Source organism: Anser anser (assembly GCF_964211835.1).
Source record: "Anser anser genome assembly, chromosome: 3".
Taxonomy (NCBI): domain Eukaryota; kingdom Metazoa; phylum Chordata; class Aves; order Anseriformes; family Anatidae; genus Anser; species Anser anser.
The window spans coordinates 25,618,969-25,641,161 of NC_139722.1; the positions used below are offsets into that span (position 1 = coordinate 25,618,969).

Here is a 22,193-nt window from a genome sequence, read left to right on the forward strand (position 1 = left end):
TGTACTCTACAAACCCGAAAATTCCCCAACAGGAAAAATTAAATGCTTTATATCATAAAATCATAGAATGGTTTGTTTTGGAAGGGTCCTTAAAGATCATCTAATTCCCTACCCCCTGCTGTGGGCAAGGACGCCTTCTGCTAGACCTGGTTGTCCAAAGGGTAAGCTGAAGTATGACTTGCCTGATGGTTCAAAGTGGCAGAGACAGGAATGAAATCCAGGAGGTGTAGTTGTATAAGTTAACCAGATATTCTGCCTCATTGCTCCAGGCTAAAGTTTCATCTGATTTCCTTCCTGATATATTCTTATAGAGATAAATCAGGAGTCACTGGCAGTATGGTTTCTTTGGTAGATTGTTTTGCACAGAGAGAACATAATTCTTCAGAGGGAAAACCTGCATTGCTTAAGGAAAGGCAGAAAGCTGGACAGTGGCACTAAAGAAAGCACATTGCCTACATGCACGGAGCCAGGCCAGAGAGGAGCTGTGCAGGCACAGTGAGAAGGGCTGGTGGAAAGGAAGCTGATGCTTCTCTCATACACGTTTCTCACTGGGTTGCAAGGTCTGCAAATCAAGCTGACTCAGCTGAGCGATGGCCCAAGGTTAAGTAGTATGATGTGGGAATATGTATATATATATAACTCTTAGCCTAGTTTGCTTTGGTCTGAAGTTATCAAAAAATTTAACCAGCTTTACTGAAAGCTGATGTGGAGGTACTCCAGGCTGTCCAGAAAACTCTGTACCTTCACTTGACCCCAAGTGACACCATGAAGTCAGCTATCTCACCTCTCTGCACATCCCCACCCCACCTTTGTAAAAAGGCATTGACATTTATATAATTCACAGACTAAAAGGGAAGTCTTGGAAGTACATCTTCATTTCTGTCTGCCCTCATAACCTGATCCTTAGGAACACAAAGGCTCAACATGATGCACATTACTGGCAATGAGATGGGACAGTAGGGACAAATGTGTCCCAAACCTTTACCAACATCATGGGAAAAGAGCCACGCACCCCACATGCTGGTGAAGGTGTTGATGGTATAAGGGTGCTGGAGGACTTTCCAGTGCGGTTTTTCCCAAGCAGAGTCTGTGCATGCCAAACTTTGCCTTTGCTGATTAAGTTCAGCTCAGTATTACAAGAGGGGAGACAATGGTTGCATAAGGGGAAAAAATAACTAAAAGGAGTGGGCACAAACTGCAGCAGTAAATCCACAGTCATATCAGTTTTGACAGTTAAAGCCAAGCTGCAAGTGAATAAGCATTCACACGGCGGCTGCCCATGCAGTCCTTGGTGGCTACATTTCAGAATTACTTTCTTAGACACACACATAGAGTAATGAACCTGGCCATGTTGTCTGAGAAGAGATTCACAGGCACGCAAAATCTCCTGGCAATGCTTTTGTAGATAAGCAAGATGAAAGTGGCTTCAAGCGCTCTTTATTAGCCTTGGTTGGCTGAACAGCATTTCTGCTACTGATTACCACAGCCCTTCCTCTGCACAGTGTATAGAGAATAGCTGGGTGGGGTAGGGATGTGCAGGCCTTTATCTCAGGTTTTCTAACTGACGAGACATACTGAGCATCTCCAGGGCCCATTGCACACCACCAGACAGAAATGCTCAGTACGCTTATATCAGAACATCGTATGTTCATTGACTGGTTTGCTGTCAGGATGATCAGGTTGCTCTTCTTCCTCCCCCTGCCAACAACAAAACCTTATTCTGGGGATCTTAAAAAAAAACTTAAAATTATGTATCAGTGTTTTATCTAAGGAGCTCATGCAGTATTATGATAGATTTTTTTTTTTTTTTTTTGCTTAATCTAAAGCACATCTGGTATTTTCTTTATTTTCCATATTTATACAAGAATTCTGTATTTAGGAATGGCAAAAGACAAAAAAGTAAACGGTTCTGACTAACCTGTAGTACAAGCTGGCTTACTGCAGAGCAAGGCAAGGAACACCTTCCTACTCTGCACCCTGAGCTGGAAAGCCTTTCACATATACAACAAGATTTAGACAGAATTTTAATGTCTTAATCAAAATTCTGGAAAAGTTCATTTTTGGTTTCCCTCAGGTCCTGGTGCAGCTACCAACAGAAGGGCATTCAAAACTTTTTCGTATTTAAATTTCCTAAACACATCAATTTCATCCTTAATGACCGTTTTACAGTATACTCTGAATATTTTGGCATCTGTCTGAAACAGTGGACCCATCATGAATGCAAAAAGTAGCAGTTATTTTGGCAAGTCCTCTAATGTGTTTGATCAAACCTGTGGGTCTGATCCAAGCTTAAGTCACAGAAGATGTATGGGGTGGCCATTTCTGTTTCATACAGATTGAAAGGAGAACTCATGCCCTTTAAAAAGGCAAACCACTGGGGCGAGGCTGGAGGGAGGGGGCCTCCAGCATCCTGGAGACCCAGTGACTGAATAATTTGTTTGAATCAGACTCAAGATGCATCCCCAAACTGACATCTCATCCTTTATTATCAAGACAAAAAAAAGAATCATAAATGCTGAATATTTTTAAATATAGAGTGGCTTTAATAGAAGAGGGAAGAAGTGCTGCATCTTGCTAGAATGGCCTCCTGCCTAGTTGTTGGGGGATACGTGTTATATAAATATAATACACCAGGGTATATATTATATATACTGGGGGGTAAATACGCACTTTACACAGAAAGCTTGTTCTAACAGGAAAAACAAACTAACAAAAAATCCAACTGCCCTTATTACACACCTGTCTTAATGTTTTGTACTATAACCATCTCAGTATAGTCAGCCTCATCGCTCGTGAAATATAAAGAGTGGATGAGAATTGCAAATGCTTATTAAGTCAAACAAGTTATAAATAGCTTGTGGAAGATATTCTTTGTATACTAAATAAGATTTAGAAAGGAATTTAGAAATGGAGTATAAGCTAAAGAAAAAAATTGTAAGATAAATAATAATCCTTACAATAGATTCATGAACATTTGATGTAGGAAACACCTTTTTGAGTCTTACCTACTTTCCTGTGTTTCTGAAAACTTGATCTCTAAAATCTGGATTTAAAACAGTTTAGCAAAGAACTTGCATTACTGTCCTGGGAGATTACTTCATAGAATGATAGATGCCACAGGGGAACGATTCCTGATACCTAGATGAAATATTTTCCTGCTCTGTTTTTTTTCCCCTGCCTCTGTGGTGTGGACCACTGAATCCACAATGAGATGTAGGGAGTGATGCCAGTTCACAGTGACTGAAGAAGCATCCACAGTCCCTTAATCTTGCCTGAGATGAGTCTTCCCTCTTTCATTAATTCCTTTTCAGATACTTCAGATTTTTTTATGCCTTCCTCAAGCCATAAGAATCATTCTGTCTAACTGCACAATTTTAGATCAGTATAACTTTGCCCCATCATCATTTTAATGCTTTCTCCTAATAAAAGTGGTGTCAGATTTATTTTTTCGCTTACTACTGCTAATATATCTAGACAGCTTTCAAGAAAAAGGAAGGGACTAGCAGCGTTTTACAGTCTCCCGAATTGCTGCTCTGTAGCAAGGTATTCTGCAGGAGTTGTGATAAAGTGTATATAGTGCATAGTGATAAAGTGTATATAGTGTATATAAGTGTATAGGGCTATATCTCACCACAAAACATAGGAAGATAAAAAATTTGAAGTTGATTACTAGCTGCTCGCTCTCTGAACATAGACCTTCATCAGATATTCTCAGTGATTTGTGCTAATGAACAAAGGTTTTTAGGCTTGTTTTCCTTTTGTAATTTATCCATCCCAAAGGAGTTAATATTATGCTGATTTGGTGGCTAGAAAGATGTTTGCTGCTTTCCTTCTGTATCATATTTCATTATAGTTTAAGAATTGCCTAGGAATCATGTGACCTGAATCAAAGAATACAGCATCATTAACATTCCTCTTTCTCAGTGTCATTGGTCAGTTTTGAGGCTACTTGGTTTTATTTAAAGTTTTGTTTCATTAAGATACTTATTTCATAGACCAGATATATTTTGTGGAAATGCTTTTAGAGAATTAGGGTTCAACAAGGTGCAGTGATATGCATATATATTTAACATTAACACATGTAGACATGAAATTAATTCTGTTTGGAGATAATGGGTAGATAGATCCCTGAGAATGTTTCCTTTATATCATTGGTATTCTGTATCTATCATGAGGTATGAGCTTGACTGGCTGTCATCAAAATCTTCACTTCCACAACATGCAGGGAAATATAATTGGTTTTGCAGTCTTGTATACAGTAAGCTCAAGGGCTCTCTGTATTTTATTGCAGTTGCAGTTGACTGATGGAGATTAATTTTATGCTAATCAGTGTAAATGTAAAACTTGGTTTTAGGTGGTACTTAGTAAAGACTACTGATGCAATTTGTTGATAAAAATAAGTTTGGTTTTTTTTTTTTTTCATGGTTAAGCAGCCATGTTGGAATCTGAAAAATGAATACATTACTTCTGACAACTTGTAATACTTACGGTGTTCTTCCAGCCACCACAAGACATGCTGCTTCTGATTTTGGAAGACATGGAGAAAATATCTTGTAAGCTGACTCCATGTAAACTCTTTAAAGCATCAAATTCTTGAGGTACTGATATTCTTAACACCTTATCAGTGATTCTTCAAATATTTTAGCACCTGTCTGTAAGCTTTGCTCAGGTGTCTTACTTAAGGAAGTGGATATACATGTCAAAACAAAACAAACAGTTGTTTTCTGGAGACTCATGTAAAGAGCCAGACATGTGTATTGTACAATCAGATCCAAATGCAGCGCCGTAATAACGTCTAGCTCTGTTTGCAGTGTACTCCTCTGCCTCTTGATTTGGGAGGATCCTGCTCAGTATTTGACTAGGTTTCCATTAGAAAATACCATCATATTAATTTCATAGCTAAATGAAAATTAGTATGGAAGTAGAGAAAAATCCTATGACAAAACACAGCCCAAGTCCACCCTATAAACAGTAGTTAGGCTAGACAGTAGTTAGGCTAAAACAGTAGTTAGGCTAGACTGATGGTACTAAAGGTCTTTTTTGGGTATCTTCTTTTGATAATGAAAGATGAAATGTTCTTTAACTCATAAAAACATCCCTGGCAGCAAATCTGTAAAATTATTTCAAGGTCTTGTATAAATAATCAAATATTTCTATTACATTCCAATTACCATATTAATAGGTGCTATATGTGGTGTTACAAAGCTGAGATTTTTTTTTTTTTTAATATAAAAATGATTTGAAAGTCCAACTTCAATCATTGCCAGTCTTTTATGATATCTATGTTTGGAGGAACCTTAGCTTCCTTGTAATGCTTGAAGATTTATTATTATTATTGTTTATTCATCACCTTCTTAACTTAGCTTCAGTATATCAACTTTCTATAGCAGACCACATTGATTAGTGTTTTTTAAAACAATTTGACATAAGTATTTGGCAGAGAGAGTTGGGTAGCATATGCAGTGCATTATCACTATACATTTTAGCTGTTGACAGTGACAGAAGTAAACTGACATTAATGCATGTTTGATAAGTGATACTGCTATTACCAATGTCACTTTTAACATCAACTGCTCAAAACATTGACCTGTGATTCTTGATTTGATGTTATTAATAAATTTGTTATGCGTTAACATACATATCACATTGAATTCTTCATGACATTTTCTTTGACAGTAATATGATTATTGCATATTGCTTCAGTTCACTTGTTAATATTGCCCTTAACATCTCCTTCAGGAGATTTATTTATCTCCAATAATTTATTTATTTATTTATTTATTTATTTTACCATAGATGTGCTCAGTATTTATTGGTTTGGATATGAAATGCCTCAAAGGTAAAATTTTCTTATGAGATACTGTCATACAATTAATTTCACTGGCAATTGAAGATGTTGCAATCAGATTCAACATCATTCAAGGCTTTTTCCTCTTTCAAAGAGACCAAATCCATTTTGAATGTTTCCATCAGAATTAAATACCTATAAAGTATTTTTGCTGTTGTTGAAACTGGATTTGTGGTATTACTTATGTAATGGCTGATGTATCTTTAAAATGTGCTGATCAAATGATCACTATTTAAAGTTGGTTAGGAGATGCTAACTTCCAGAAGTGAAATCTGGTATCAAAATAGTAGGCAGATTTAACAGAGATGTTTTGGAGAAAACACTGCAAACTGTATGACACCACAAACTACAGGAATTCAGAGTGAATGTGACTGGCATGGACTCTGAATGGATAGTGCAACTCTGAGCTGTCAGGATTTCATTTGTTGCACAAATCCATGATGACTTAACACTCTAAGTCTCACTGAAATTGATTTGGCCATCGATTTTTAACTTACCTTCAACATGTGGCTACTACAGAAGTATGAAGTAAGCGAGGGATTTTCTCAGGAGCAGAAATGATCAAGGGCAAGAGACTTGAAGAGAAAAGATTTTCTGTGAGATCTGAGAGTTGGCTACTGGGATTTGTGAGTCATTTGGGGGTGGAAATGCAGGGCTCTTAGTTCAGTGTTGCTTACACAGGGGTCACTTGGGTCCATCTGCAGCAGTCACCCAGGAATGTTATCACCCCAAAGCCATGGTAGGGAGCTGCCTGAGGGAGCCATCAGGAAAAGCCAGCTTTAGAAAAGAGCCTAAATCCTGCTGGCCCTTAAGAGCAGTAAGCATATGATGCAGGGCCATGGGGAAGCAGGTCGCCTTGTTTAGCATTCTCAGCTGTGACTCTTTCCAAATTTAGGCCTCCAAACTAGATATCAGTTTCCTACAAGAATGAGCCTATTAAGACTGCTATGCTGGATCAGCCAGGGTCCTGTCTTGTCCAGTCTTGTGTCTCAGGCAGTGCCTGAGAGCTGATGCCTAGAGAACAGTATGAGAACATGGCAAATGCTGTGAACTGAGCTCAGATCTCTTAATTTGCAGAAGAATTACAATACCATATAACCGTAGGTACAGAGTATGTGAGGGAGTTCCTCCTAATGAAAGTCTTTCATGTCATTTAAATAATTCAATACACACTGGGCTGGAGCGAATATGAGACAGAATTTGCTATCTATTGTCCAGGACACATGTTCAGAATTTGGGATAAGCAGTATCTAGTCCTGCTCCAGTTCTGAACTCACACTTTATGTAAAGCAGGATCAGTGTGACAGAGTAAACTGTATCATTCACCCTCAAATGGCACATGAGGGAATGCTTAAGGGAATTCACATGGCAAGCAAGGAAGTCCATTACCCAAACAGAAACGAGGACATGGCTCGATGGTGCAAGTGACAGATGGTCATGGAGGTTGCACAGAAGCACGCTGAGCACCCCAGGATGTGGCAGAGAGCCCAGGCTGTGCTTGGGCTGTAACTACTCCAGCCTGAGCATCCCACCTCTTTATACGGTTCCTTTAGTGCAGGTCTGAAAACAAGTCTTCTAATCTTCCAGGAGACTTTATCTAGAAGACCAGTTTGTTTCAAGAGGAAGAAACCTCCTTCATTCACTGTCCTGGTATTCACTACCAATACAAAGATTAGCAGACATCGGATGGAACCCATAGGTTGCAGGTTCAAAATGGTTCTTCTTTGCAGAACATGTTGGTGTACTGGGAACTGTGTACCATGAGGCTCTGTAGATGCTAAAAGCCTACTGAGGCTTAAAGATGATGAGGTATGTGCCTGGAAGAAAAACCCACCTGTGACTATAACTCAGAGAGATGCCACCTGTAATGGAAATGGTTCTGGAAATGGTTCCAGAACCAACCCCCCCCCCCCCCCCCCCCCCAAAAAATATATTGTGACAAGAATTGGAAGAAAGGACTTAACCACCTGCTGGCCGGTATAAAAGCTTACACATGGTCTCACTTCCCTCAGGTCAGGCTCATGGCTTTAGGAGTGTTGCTTCGTGGTGGTCCCACAGGTACAGAGCTTGAGAAATCCGCTGGGCTATCTGTGATTACACTCCTGTCTGAGGGCAAAGACAAAGGCACCTCATGTGCACAGCAATTCGTAGAGAGAGAATTTACCTGCTTACACATTTAGGCGATGGATGTAAACAGATCACAGCAATTCCTGCGTTTGTGGACCTAAATTACCCTTTTCATTCCCATGTTTTGCTGACCTTAGCTGCTTCTGAAGTGCCCTAAATATTATGTATTTACACTGATGTTTTTGTAAAATTTCTATCTATTTGTAAAATGAATTCACCTGTACTACTGAATTCCTGCTAAATTTGGTTTAGTTTTTATTTTACTATTTTTTGTTTGTTTCTACACGTTTTTATTATAGGCCTTTTCTTCTTCCTTTTTCTTTCTTTCTTTCTTTTTTTTTTGAATGTTTCAGTTTTCCTCAGAATTTTCTGCTTTTAATGATAGTATTAGGGTATCCTTCATTCTGAGAAGAATTTAGTTGAATGTTTGAATATCTTTTACATTGATGGCAAGAACTACCAGCAAACTGACATTTGGTGGCTTTTTCATGCACCCTCTTTTGCTGTTACATAAGTAAATTATTTTCATTGTTCTCTCTTGAAATGATTGGTTTACTTTTGGATACTCTCCTGAAATGTTGTACTTTTTTATTTTTTTTATTTTAGATTTAATTTTTTCAAAAATCACAGTTATTTTATTGTGGAAAAAATAATGTCTGTGCATTAAACCAGCAAAAATTAGGCTCCCATAAGATCTGTTTGATAACTTGGCTTGTAGATATGGTACTGGTGCTGCTAATGTGTGAACTCAATCTGAACAGAAACAAACAAACAAAAAAACAACCATGAAGCCTTACCAGAGGGTTTGTCTTGTCCACCAGTCACCATCAGGAGTACAGTGTAAAAATATTCTTACCCAGAATATACTTTCTAAGGCACATTTGTATACTAGTTGTTTTAAAGTGATGACAAAAAAAAATCTGAATATATTAGAAGTGATGAAGAAGTGATTAGGAAAGAATTTGATGCTGACTAAGAGATCTCGCAAAGAGTCTCTCATGTTTCAGGCTTGCTTAGGCAGATATGAAAGGTCACAATACGGCAAGTATTCAATTAATACATTCAAACAAGTTATCCCTTTTTAGAAGGGATGCATTCTTACACTGCACAGGGAAGAAGTAAAGGTAGACTACTTAAACAAACCCCATTTTTTTCACTTTTTTTTTTTTTTGGCAGCTGCAGATGCCCAACAGCTCATTAGTTCACTATCTATACTTCAGCTGAGAGATAAAAACTTTTTAAAATAGACTCACAATCACGTGAACATGCTCTGATAAGCAGAGTTTGGATGAGAAAAACAACTTCTGAAGTGTGTACTTGGGTAGCTATGAGGGTTGAAACAAGCTGATCGTTCAGAATTTGATCTTTTGATGTGAACAGGCGTATTTCTTGTGGCACTGTGCCCTTAACTAGTGTTATGAAATGAAATATATTTTTCAAGTAGGCAGGTGCAAAAATATCACAGCACATTGTATCTTTGCTTTTGTGTGATCTCAGAAACTTTATAAAAATTGACTCAAGATCTAATTTTTTCCTAGGTAATCATAAAAACTCTGGAGTTTCATGTGAGCAAAATCTAATTTGCTTTAATGGGACAAGTACACAGTCTGCTGACATAGCTGTTTGCAAAAGCAGTTCCCAAATTCCTGACACTTTACCGCCACCCACATAACATTCTCCCATCTTTCATTTTACATACACACGCACACAAACACTCTTTCTACAGAAAGCATGTCAAAAGCCTCTTCATCCTGAGTGCTCTGATGAATGTTTGAGGTTCTAGTGGAAGTGTAATAATTAGGAAATAGCTTGTGTCCTATGTAGCAGACAAGGAGCTCTGAAGCAGGCATGATTTTGTTCTTTGTTCCAGAAATCCTCAGTGACATTACTTTTGCTGTTGACCAGATCTGCTATGGGCCAGTGCAGCCTTAAATCTTTTGTTGACTTATCACTAGTAAGAAGCCAAAGAAAAACACCTAGCAATTACTTCAATCTATCTGTGACCGTGTGCTTTCCTGAAATGTTTGGATTTGCAAGAAGGAGAGAGGCCTATGAAAATCCTCTTCACTCAGCGGGTGGTGAGGCACTGGCACAGGTTGCCCAGAGAGGTTGTGGATGTCCCATCCCTGGAGGTGTTCAAGGCCAGGCTGGATGGGGCTTTGGGCAACCTGGTCTGGTGGGAGGTGTCCCTGCTCATGGCAGGAGGGGTTGGAACTGGGTGATCTTTAAGGTCCCTTCCAACCCAGGACATTCTGTGATTCTATGATGATGAACCCCTCAGGACAGACACCTCACCTGCAGTCTTCTGGCTTGTTTGTGAACTTCAGGTGAAGCTGTGGGTCGCAGCTGCTTTCTGATAAAAGGCAGGTGCCGATGAGTGTTCCAGAGCAAAAGGTGTCCTCTACAAATCTACCTGAAGCTCCGTGGTTGCCCATCAAATATACATCCTCCACCCAAGTCCTCAGCTTCAGGATTTTTGTGCTGATTGCTTGCCCTGGCTCTGGGAGGTCATATCACCACCATTACATTCAATTAGTAGGTTTCACATTTCTGGCTAGGAGAAAACTTTTTCTGGAGGAAAGTTTCAACCTTTGGCAGTTTGTTCTGTGATGCTAATCGATGATGACATCTTCCAAAGCTTGTGCTGAAAATCGTGTCTAAGAGAGAGAGAGCTGAAAATAGTTAATTACCTGGTAGGTGGGGCTTCCATTAGTACTGTAGGAAACTTGGAGTAAGTTTCCATCTTGGTCTTCAAAGAGAGACATATTCAAAACTGTTCTGTCCATCCTTCTCAGCGTTTCCACTAGTCAGTCCCTCCTGGCTTCAAGGAACCTTCCAGATTAAAAGTGACTAAAAGCAAATATGTTCTGTTAAAAGATTTTGTTCAAGCAAACTGACTTATGTGGAAGAAAATACTTAAATGAAAAATTCCTGGTCCACTTCAGAACTGCAAAGGAGATGAGATTTCCTATGTATAATGGCAATACAGAGTCAGCTGAGGCAATACTACATGCAACAAGCACAGTGTTTGGCTTCTTCTACTGAAATTAAAGGCAACGTTTTAAATGAATGAAATGTTACCAGCTACCAGTATATCTGGTAATTTCCTACAAGGATCTTTTCTGGGAAGCAGAGAAAAAATAAGTACTTGGTACAAGAGGGCTTTTGAGCCGCTTCCAAAGATAACTTGTTTCATTTCCTTAACTTTCCAATTTTTTTCTCACTGCCAACTTCTGGCTAGTTAACAAACAAGACCTAATAGTCAGGGCAGATACAAAATCAGAGACTGGAGCTGTAAGACATGTACCAGATGAGGTAACTGCCTTTTTGATAGACTGCATTTGTTACATAATACATTCCCTTTAAAAGTTAGAGAAAGGGCTTTTCAGAGAAGACTGATCCTGCAGGCACACGTGCTTTGTGTTTTTCTGGAGTGGCTGAGCTCCTCCATTGACCTGCAGCCTCTGCTGCAATAAATAAATACCTTAGCTGGGTAATGTTTGAAAGACTGAGCTTCTAATCACTTTTTTTTTTTTTTCCTTGATGAAACAGCCTTAACCAGAAGGAAAATGAAAAGACAGAATTTGACAGAAATAGTACACTGACAACCTTTTCTTAAATGCATATATAGATATATATATAAGAAATATATATGTAGAAAATAACCTGAAGCTTTAGTAAAAAGCATGCATAACTACAGTTACGTTGGATTGCAGTGGGACTTACAGTGCTAAGGTTTTTAAACTTTATTTTTTTAGTTTGAACCTGGATATGCTTCTATATTTGTAAACCTCTGAAACTGTTCACAAAGCATTAATTATGAAGCTTTTAGATTGCACATTGGTTTGTGCATATAGATGTGAAAACATTGTTTAAAAATGCTTGTGATTTCTTAATATTATTCACAGGAGTTATGTAGTCTCTGGGATAAAGTATGCTAACAAGTTATTTGCTGAAATGTAGGAAGGAGAGTTTTATTAAGTCCAAATCTTTTTATAACCTGTAAATATTCCCACTTGTCAAAACATTGGGTGAGAAAGTAACACACGAGCTATAGGGTCTTTGTTGTAGAATTTAAATGAAGAATCTATATCTGATGTCTTATTTAAGGATCCCTGTTAGTAGAAATCAAAACTTCAAATAATATCTCAAAACAACAAATGGATGACTGAAACACTTCAAGTTTTTTAACTTTTAAATTAACTTCCTCATTTATATAATCTGAATTGCAATATTCATTTCCCTCTGAAATGCAGTTTTCAGGACATGGATGAAAAATAGAAAGCAATCTCTGTTGGTAACAAACTGTGCATATATAATATTATTTTCCAGCACATTTGAAGTTGACTCTAACTTGAAGTTGAGTCTGTTGCATTGAATCAAACTCTTGTAAGCATGCTGATAAATGTTACTTCTCTATTACTAGTAATGACAGAAATAACATTTAGTTGGCATCCAAGATATATTTATGTCCTTTTCAAAGGTAAGACCACATTGAGAAATCACATCCATTTCCACTCAGATCTTAGGTAAAATTTGACTTATTTCAAGTAATGCTCAGCAAAGAACTGTCCAAAGTGATAAAAATAAAAATCAGCATGTCATCTGAAGCTTTGCAGGACTTTCCTCAACCCAGGCATTTTAGAATATAGCAGTCAGCAAGCAACATTCTCCTTGGATCAGCCGGCTCTGCCCTTAGGAGACCGCAGAGTCACCCATCTGAGACCAAAGGAACAGAGGTCTTTTTCAGATGCTACAATAGAATATAAAACTTACAATTTGAAGCATGGGGCATGTGTCTTTACTTTTAGCCTAATAAAAAACATAGTATAAGATAACCAAGACTTAACAACACTTAATATCAAAACGCTAAACTGCCGGACAAGAGGAGAAAGAAAACATCCCATGTCACTTATGTTAATTATGTCTGCTAATGGTAACAGCTTGAAGGTAACCACTTTTCCCTGGTGATGAAGGAGTTTAAGGATCTGTGTGGAATATCTCAGGACTGCTGCCAGAATCAGCCTTGGTAGTACTGAGTGTATTTTCAGGTATTATAGAAAACATGGATTTTTATATGCTTTAAAGTGATTGAAACGTTAAATCTCCCAAAATGCAGTTCTGGCTATAAACTAACTCAATTGCTTCTTTAATCTAAAGCTATGATTATTATCTTCATGTCTTCCTTTGATTGCTTAGAGTGAAGGTGCAACATGAAGTACAAATGTGTAGGAATGAATCTATTGAATCTACACTCTGTCACTACACGAAAAAGTTTTATATTACATCACCACCTGCATTCTTATGCTACATGCTTCTGAAGAAAATATTGCTGGGAAGTAAAAGACGATGTACAGACTTATGTTCATTAAAATTAAATCACCTGCCATTTTTAAAATGCAATGATCTTTTTCATTAGTTCATAGTGTCTATAGAGACATTCTTATTTATATGTTTTCATCTGAAAATCTAAAGTATATTTTGGAAGATAACATTGACAAGGTTTTGCTCAAATCTGGGAGACTCTCCATTAGAAGCCTGGCATCGGTAGCACACTTTCAAGCCCAACACCTGGATACACTGTTTTCCTCACTTTTCTCAAGGTCTGCTTCAGATGTTGCAAACTCTACAGGTGATAACTTAAAGGTAGTTTGCAAACTGGAAATAGAAAAGACAGCGTCTGAGAAGCCTAGCTGAGTTATAAAGACAAATAGAGGAAGGAAAATGTCATTGGTCAGATGTGTTGGCCAGATGTGTTAATAAATGCTGTAATACAAGATGAGTTAGTTGACACTGGAATATAAGGCCAAGAGCATAAGGCTAGACAGAAGGAAAACCTGATTATGAAAGTAAACAGCATAATTTATCTCCCAGTTCTGGCAGGAATATGACTTGCAGGGCAAAATCAGAACTTTACTTTAGGTAAAAATAGCAATCTGCATGGGATCGTCCTAGCTGTGAAGGGCTTCTTGGCTGGACTCCTATAGGAAACTTGATAGATGCCATATTTCATCCCTGGGCAAGAAAACCAAACAAGCAAAAGTTCTTCTAAGTTAAGGCTAGCACATGTTAATTAGGCATATCTTCATCACCAGAAGTAGTCAAATAGTGTAAGGTGGATGTAACATATTTGCGAACACTTGGTGAAGACTGAAGTTGTGGTTAGCCATGGATTGCTAGAACATTTTAGAGCAGACAAGGTTGCAGGCACTTGATCAGGGCTGCCCAGGAAGCCTGAGGCAGACCAGGGCATAGAAATCAGTTCTCAACCTGCCTGGATTTGTTGGCTAAAGAAATTATGCTTGTTCTTGGTACAAAATGTACATTCTGCTGTAGAGAATCTACATTCTTTTTCCTACACTCTAAAATATCTGAGGAATGGTGCATGACTATTCAGCTGAGTGATTATACCAGTGTACAAAACTCAAAATATTTTTTCTTAGTGAAACAAAGTCAAGTTTGTAAAATGACAACCCTTCACACAAGCTCTTTTGTTGGGAAAAAAATAAAAATAAACTGACTTAATTGGGACAAGTGTAGCTATTCTTCCAAATAGATAAAGTCAGATGAAAATGACCCTGGTGCTGTTAAACATGCAGTATTCTTGATATCTGGGAAAGCTGAAGTTAAATGTTTAAAGACAGCTGCTTTTTAATGATTAGCACTGAAAAGAAAACAAATTCCTAAGTATACCATCCTCTTCTGTGAACGTGTGGAAGAAGCAAGCAGCCATTCAGCTTTACCTTCTTACATGTTTGTAGCTGAGTGCCTGAATAATAATGCTTTGTAGCCAGCATTCTTCTGGGCCCACACAGGCCTACTCAGAAAATAGCTGGTTAAAAGGACCTCTGAAAATCGCTACTGAGAAGAAGAAAATATGAGCTCTTCTTCAGTTTTGTCACACGCATTTCTTCACTGCTGTTTGAAGTTCCTTTTTTATTTTTCTCCAAGCTGTGTTATGGACAGCAGACTGGGAAAGGAGACAGTCAAATTACCAGCCCAGTGAGTTTTATTAATGAAGGACAGGTAAGAATGCTAGTAGATAGGCTCATGGTGATTGTGATTGTTTGTTAAATTGCTTGCACAGGTGACTGAGAGGGTGGTGTGGCTTCTGACATAAAACCTGTTGCTGATTATACATGATAAAATAATCAATTTTTCAATTATCAAAATACCAACTGCCTCCACCTATGACTGGTTAAAAATTTAAAAAGAAAATTTAGTGTCTGAAGATTTCCAAAATATGCTGTGTATCCTTAACCTACCATCAGTGAGAACACTTCTGTTTGGTTCCCTATGGAAAGGAGCTGAGGCATCTGGGCTAACTGGTATTATAAAGCTTTCACTGCTGCCTACTGGAATGGGAGCAGGTAAGCTAGAAGTCCTCAGTCTGATCATATAAGAGTGGATTAAGACTAAGGTTTTAATTTGCACTTTATGAAGTCTATGAAAACATCACTTTTAAAATTTAAATTATCTTTTTATGTTAATTTTATTTTTTATTTTTATTTATTTTTTAAACTTTTTTTCTGACTGATCAAAAATCTGACAAATCCAGGTGCTGGATGGCTTTATGGATCTGGAAAATCATATTTAAGAGTATGTCACGATCAATCACTGAGAAGAGTAAAATGTGAAAGCCGTACTATTCTCTTGTCATTGATATGCAGATGCCAGATGTATTTCCTTTGAAAATTTAATCTCTATAGCTCTACATGTTTCCTTATATCCTTTGGATCCCTGCTCCAAAAATGTAGCACCTTAGCAAAAGGAATGCCTAGACACAAGATATTGTGGTTTGGGAAGGGATCTATTGAAAATGTCATGCTTCAGAGATTTAAAATAAATGAAAATGAAAGTTTAGTAATAATGGCAGAGTCTGAACACAGGAGACAACTTGATAGAATCTGCGTTGCCAAGAGCAAATCGCATCAACCTTTTCTTTTCCCCTGTCAGATCAATTACCTTTAAATGAAAAGTTACCTTCCAATTAAACCCAACTTGGTCAAAACGTTTTAACCCTCAAAATACCTTTACAGTTTGCAGATTTCAAAAATGAAAAAAATATATATTTTTAACAAACCTGAAAAAGCTATCCAAAAATCAGACATAATTCTACCATTGTTTAGCTAATAGACAGAAGTAATAGAGAGGGAAAGGAAACTTTTGGTGAAGAAAAGCTCCAGATGGAGCTGGATGTTTGCATTTGGGGGTGGCAGACAATGACAGGAGCTGTTAATCTCAGGCAGAGAGAAGAGGCATATCCAAGTCACCCAGAGATAGCTGGTCAAAGTTGGATGATAAGGGTGTTTAGGCTCTGTATTGAAGCATCATGAATAGAACAGTAACTGGAGACTGTCAGTGCTGTTGTGTATGCTGAAATACTGCTAAAGTGGTCTTATAAAAGAGTTTGGCAGAGAAGCATGGAGAGACCCATCATCCAGCACATCCTCATCAGAGTCCAGGAGGGATTTCACACACAGCTTCTAACTTGGAGCCATTTAAAGCACACCTGCAAAACTTAGCTGTTAAAGGGGGCTCTAGCAGTCCTTCTTCAGCTGTGTTTAAACAAAGCAGGAAAGTAGTTCCTCAAAAATGAGCAGAAACGTTACGAAGGTGGAAAATGCTCAGTCTCACCTGTTGTGTCCAAATTACTACCAAGCCTCAAGGGTAGGGTTGAAGACCAGATATCTGGTACAACTTCTGTAAAATAGAGAAACACACATAGTGCTGCAAGAGTTTGTAGGCAATCTAATGGAAGCATTAGCAGTCTAATCATAGAGTTATTATGTTGTTAATTCCCTTTTCTGTGACAGGGGGTCAGTATGGAGGAGGCACTTACCACAAGCAATATTTATCAGAATACATTTTATTAGCCCAGTTATTACTGTTAATGAACGAGGCTGTTTTTATTAACAGCAGGTGGCTGTTCACATGGTGCCTTTACCTGCTCAGCTGTGTCTCTGGTACACTTGCACAGTCGCTCAAGGCTATCTAGCTGGAGACAGAGCTGCAAGGGCAACCCTTTGTACAGTAGCAGAAGGTTGTTCTATGCCTTTGGCTTCTAGGTGAGGTCATGAAGTTACTCCAGGTGACCTTTTTTTTTCTTCTGTTGTGTGTATAACCCCCCCAGTCTTTGTCCACATAGCATCCCACGGCCTGCTGGGATGAGGTCAAAATTACCCAGCTTGTTCACTGATGATGTGACACGTGTGTGCTGGTGGCCTTGGGCAGGCTGGACTGACTCTTGGTATTCTGAATGCATCAGTTTTTGTTCATTCAACAGGACCACTAATCCCCTGAGCCTGTCATTTTGGGAGGGACTTTCATGCACTAACTTTTGTATCTATCATCTGTTCAATCAGCTCCCCCCCCCCCCAACCCCATCAGGCCTTTTACATAAATGAACACAAATTCACACATGCACAGGGCTTTTATGTCAATTACTGGTCCAGTTACAGTGATATTCACAGTTAAAGTTCAAGTGATCTAATTAGTACAGGTCTTTACTAATAATGATATAATTAAAACCTACATATGCTAGCTTTCTCCTTTTGTACCTTTTTTTTTTTTTTCTTTCCTAGGTGTTATGACAAACGGTGGGGATTTCTGGTGGAATGGTGGAATTTACTTCTGTGCATTTAACCCACTTTGAGTTATTTTTATATGTTTGCTAACATACATGCTATATGTTTATTTTGTCATTTATCTTTCTTCATTGGCCAGCAAATGCTGTTATATCCAAACTTTACTGTATGTGGTATGTTTTATGATTTATTTATTTATTTATTTATTTTTAAGCTGGATACTGCTTCTGTGTTTCCTTTTTTATCCTTAATACCAGTATGCAAGGTTGCATTCCTGTAGTGAGCAATAACTTATTATTAATGGTTTATGCTTGTAGCCCTCGGGCCCCTATCCTGTACTTGTGCTTTCAAGGCTTCTGCTATTATCTTGTGCTTGTATTTTTGGAGGGCTCTGTTAAAATCCCCTGTTTTTCTTCAATGGCCTTCAAGCTATGGTTTCTGATAACATCTCTTTTATTAACACACATATTCTGCTTTTGGAGTCACTCAGTAGTCCACTGTACAAAGATAATGGTCCATTAGAAGACACAGGGATCCACAGAGGCACAGATGTGATACTGGGTAGCACCTGCTATCAAAACATTTTGCTTGCCATGACATCTCTGGTGTGTTACTGAAGTTGCCCTGCAACATCTCGTTGTAAGGACAGCTGCTAAGGTGCTTGGTGGTGGTGGCAGCACCAGATGGGCTCCTCTGGGCTCGATTTTCCCACAGTAGTGGTGGCAGGATGGACAGTGCCCAGCAGTGTGGTGGGGAAACTTCACCACTTGTAGGAGAGGTTCAGTGCTGGCTGAAATCCCTCCAGCCCTCATCTGCTCAGACAGAAATATCTAGGAACTGAAGTGCAGGTGGCTGATGTGTGCTACTGTAAAACTGACGTTCCTTGTTAGCATCATCCACCAAGAGTGATCTCTCAGCTCTGACAGGTATAAGGAAGGATTTGTATCTATTCCCAAAGCTTGATTTGAAAATGGTTTTGGAAGAAGAAAATAAGGGCAATTACGTCATACACATTAATGAGACTGTGCCCAAAGACGTTTTTGAGGATGACAGCAGCATTCTGGGACTCTCTTGCACAACTGAAATTGCAAGAAACTCTTACAGGAAATAGCATCAATTCAGGCTAACTTTAAATTTCTTACTGAATAATTGAGGTGAGAACTTCAACTTTTGTGAAGTTATTCATAAAAAGACTGAAAAAGTGAGTTCTGTTGTGCCTTGCTGCTGCTATACCAATGTGACTAAGCAGGCTGCAGAGTTTTTGTTGGGTAGAAGTATCATGACATTGTACAAGCACATACGTGTATCAGTGTGTGTGAATGTCTCTGTGTATACACCAGTATGCACACTCTACGCACAAACTCATACACCCTAAGGACTTGTAAGAACCTTTGGTTAGGTGCAGATATTTTTATGTCTCTAGAGGCACTGGACTTGCTCTGAAGCCTCCCATATCTCAGTGAGTCTTCTGACTGCTAAGGTTTTTGATAATCGGTGCACGTACATGCCAGACATCACCAGGATTTTACAATTTTCTTTTGCAATCAGCTTTTAAACTTTTTCAGTCTACTTTTGTCAGTCCCTGAATGCCTTCTATGCAAGACCAGATGGCAAGTCTGGCCATACTATAAAAAAACTGTGCAAAATCAGAGAGACAACATTTCTGGGTCATTTCTGATTGATCCATACAATGAAATGAATGCAGGACAGACAGAAGGGAACAGTGGTAATATGCTGAAAGGGTAGCTGTATGCAAGCTGGTGTGGGACTTCCTACCTGGAGCTTTGTGCATAGATGAGGGACTAGAGTATCTTGGGGTGCTACCACAGAGGTGTTTTTAGCTTGGAAGATGTTGCTTCCTAGCTGTTTTAGGAGACTGGCACAAGTAAGGGCTTTAAGGATGTCAGTGGTACATAAAATATGACTTGGAGATCCAGGTTACCTTGAGGTCCAATGTCACTAGAGCATTTAATCAAACTGCATTAAATTAAATTGATTAATTGTAACAGGCAAGTTATATTACTCCCCCTTTGCAACAGAGGAAATTAAAGGTTATCTTTACTTACTTTTCACTTTGCTCAGCTGCATCTGTGTAGACCAGTATGAAAGAGTAATTACAGTTGTATAAAGTCTGCCAGGCTGAAAAGCTAATTAAAATTCTTACTGAAAAGAAACATTTCAGCTGAATGAACTCTTGCATTGTGAATAATAGATGACAATTTTATACTATTAGTCATTTGCTCTTTCTAGTGTTTTTCATGCATTGATTTTCAAAAGATATTCATCTGAGTTTTAGTGTGTGCTGCTGTCCTGAGGGAAGCTAAGTGCTTTGTTCAAGGTGATACAATGAGCACATACTTAGCAGAGCTAGGAAATGGTGTGGGGAACTTCTCGGACCACAGCTGTCAATGGGAATTTTGGCACAAACTTCATCGGGGCTGAAATTTCACCCTGGACTTCTGGAATGGCTTTAGCTTTTGCCCTGAAGTTTCACAGATATGAAGCTGGTGTTCAGATGATCATCTGCTGCTGTTTGTAAAAGGTTTCAGATAAACTGGAGCTCATATTACACAATAATCGGCTAATCTGTACTGGGTTACTCTGATAGATACAGTAAATCAGGATAGAAAAATCTGCTGAAGATTCTTACATGTCATTAACTGATTCATTTATATCAGATTAGCCTTGTTCTCAGTCTACAGGAGAAGACAACATCTGTTCTGTTGTCTGACTTTAGTCTGAACACAGAAAAAGAGTCTAAGAACAGCTTACACAAGACAGACGTTTCTGGATGGCCCACCTCCGGGCTGGGCTCACTGCTTTAGCTGTGCCCTGTGTGTGAAAACTATATTTAGCAGGAATTTGGGGCATGTGAATTTGTGCTCTGACCAAAGCAGCACATCAGTCAACATATTTCTATGTCATGTTGCACACATTTAGGTTTTTTTTTTTCCCTATTATTTATGACTATATTTTCTTTTCTGTCCTTTAAATAAATAAGCCACCTCAAAAGGAAGTACTTGATATTTCAACAGTGAGGTTTTCTCAAGGTATCATTTTATTAGTGAAATGACTTGTATTAACAAATCAGTGGAAGAAGCAGTAATGTGAACCAGCATATTCAATTTCACTTTAGCAATCTGTATTCCAGAAGGAAATCCTGGCAAGCAATCAGTGACAATGGGACCTCAATTTAAATTACAAAATAGGCAGTGTACTGAATGCATATAGCCTAAGAGAGAGAATAAATAGAAGTGTTCATTTGTCTTCATAAGGTACCCAAGACAATAAATATGTGCTCTCCAAGTAAGGACTGTAGATGCTGTGGTAATAAAAGCAATAATTAATATAATTTAATTTACTACCCTGGGCCAGTTGTAAATTGATGGTATTAATTATGTGACAAACCTGTTGACAACGACAAACTGATGACATAGGAAGTCATGGAAATCATTTAAAATAAGTTTCTCCTTTTAAAACTATTTGGCAACATATTATGCAGCTGTCTATAGCCCCCTAATGGATATTCAATAGTTAGTTATATTAAACTCTGTAATTTATACTCTTCAAAGAACTAAGTAACATAAAAGCATGCACTTAAAGCCAAGCAATTATGACATTGTGCATAAAGTTGATTACATAATATAAACCAGAATTCATTAGTATTAACTTGAATACACATTGCAGATGCCACCATAACTATATCGATTCAAGTGAATTAGAGCAGCAGGGAATGTATGGCATTGAATTATTTCTGCTGTTATTATTGTGTCTGAAGAAAGGATGATAATCTACAAGATTTCATAAATATTTTTTTATTTAAAAGTTTCATAAATATATATATCTTTAATTTTATTTCTCTATTATTTACTTCTGCATGTCAGAATAGCTACCAATAGATGTAATTAAATGTTGAAGGTCCATTGTGTTCATTTCCTTCAGTTCTTCTAGGATAGAGACACCAGCCAGAGAGATACAGTAAATTAAATAAGTATATTGAGTATATGAAAAAAGGTGCAAAATTATTTCTCTACCTGAGGGAAAAAAAAAAAAGTCAACAGCAGCATGTAAGGGTTCCTTTTGTATCACATTGTTGATTTTTTAATTTTTCCTTCCTTTTTTGGAAGAAATAGAAGAAATAATTGAAAACTAAAGGCCATAGTGCTAAAAGCTATTGAAAATTTAAAAAAAAAGGGAGAAACTTTCTCTCTCTCTCTTGTTTGCAGCATTACCAGTTAAAAAGTATTAAAATTTTGCAATGTAAAAGTATTTTAACTTATTTTTTGAAATCACCAAAATGAGAACAATCACTTAAAAGATATTTTTAAACAAGATTTTTTCTCTTTTGTTTTCCCTGGTGGAAACATTTGGGTTTTCTAACCAGTATTGTGATATTTGCTCATTGCTTAGGTTTCTGTGATGCAACCTAGATTGCATGACCAGTTTTACCTGCTAGGAGTTTCTGTTCTCCACTCTCTATAAGTGAATTTAAAGGGAGTGCATTTCTGCACATTGCCACGCAGTATCTGGCAATGTAAAACTTTCTAAAATTTCTAAATTTTCTATTTTTTTCTTTTTTTCTAAAATTTCTAAATTTTCTAAAACTTTCTAAAATGTCTACAAGCAGTAAT

At 37.9% G+C, this 22,193-nt stretch overlaps 1 protein-coding gene and 1 long non-coding RNA gene across 5 annotated transcripts in view; one reads left to right on the forward strand and one right to left on the reverse strand.

The window, feature by feature from the left end:
* MLIP (muscular LMNA interacting protein) overlaps positions 1-22,193 on the forward strand; it is a 113,877-nt gene that overhangs the window by 23,409 nt on the left and 68,275 nt on the right. Inside the window, exon 2 of one of the 4 annotated variants that reach the window (XM_083829219.1) lies at positions 14,927-15,001. The exons of the other annotated variants lie outside the window; for them this stretch is intronic. Coding sequence (XP_083685345.1) covers positions 14,927-15,001 — 75 coding nt within the window. The remainder of the gene's footprint in view (positions 1-14,926; positions 15,002-22,193) is intronic. 4 annotated transcript variants of the gene reach the window in all.
* Positions 6,100-10,954, reverse strand: LOC310895909. The gene is made up of 3 exons (XR_014581045.1): positions 10,271-10,954; positions 7,816-7,954; positions 6,100-7,665 (listed from the first exon to the last, which is right to left on the reverse strand). It is a non-coding gene; the product is annotated as an uncharacterized lncRNA (long non-coding RNA).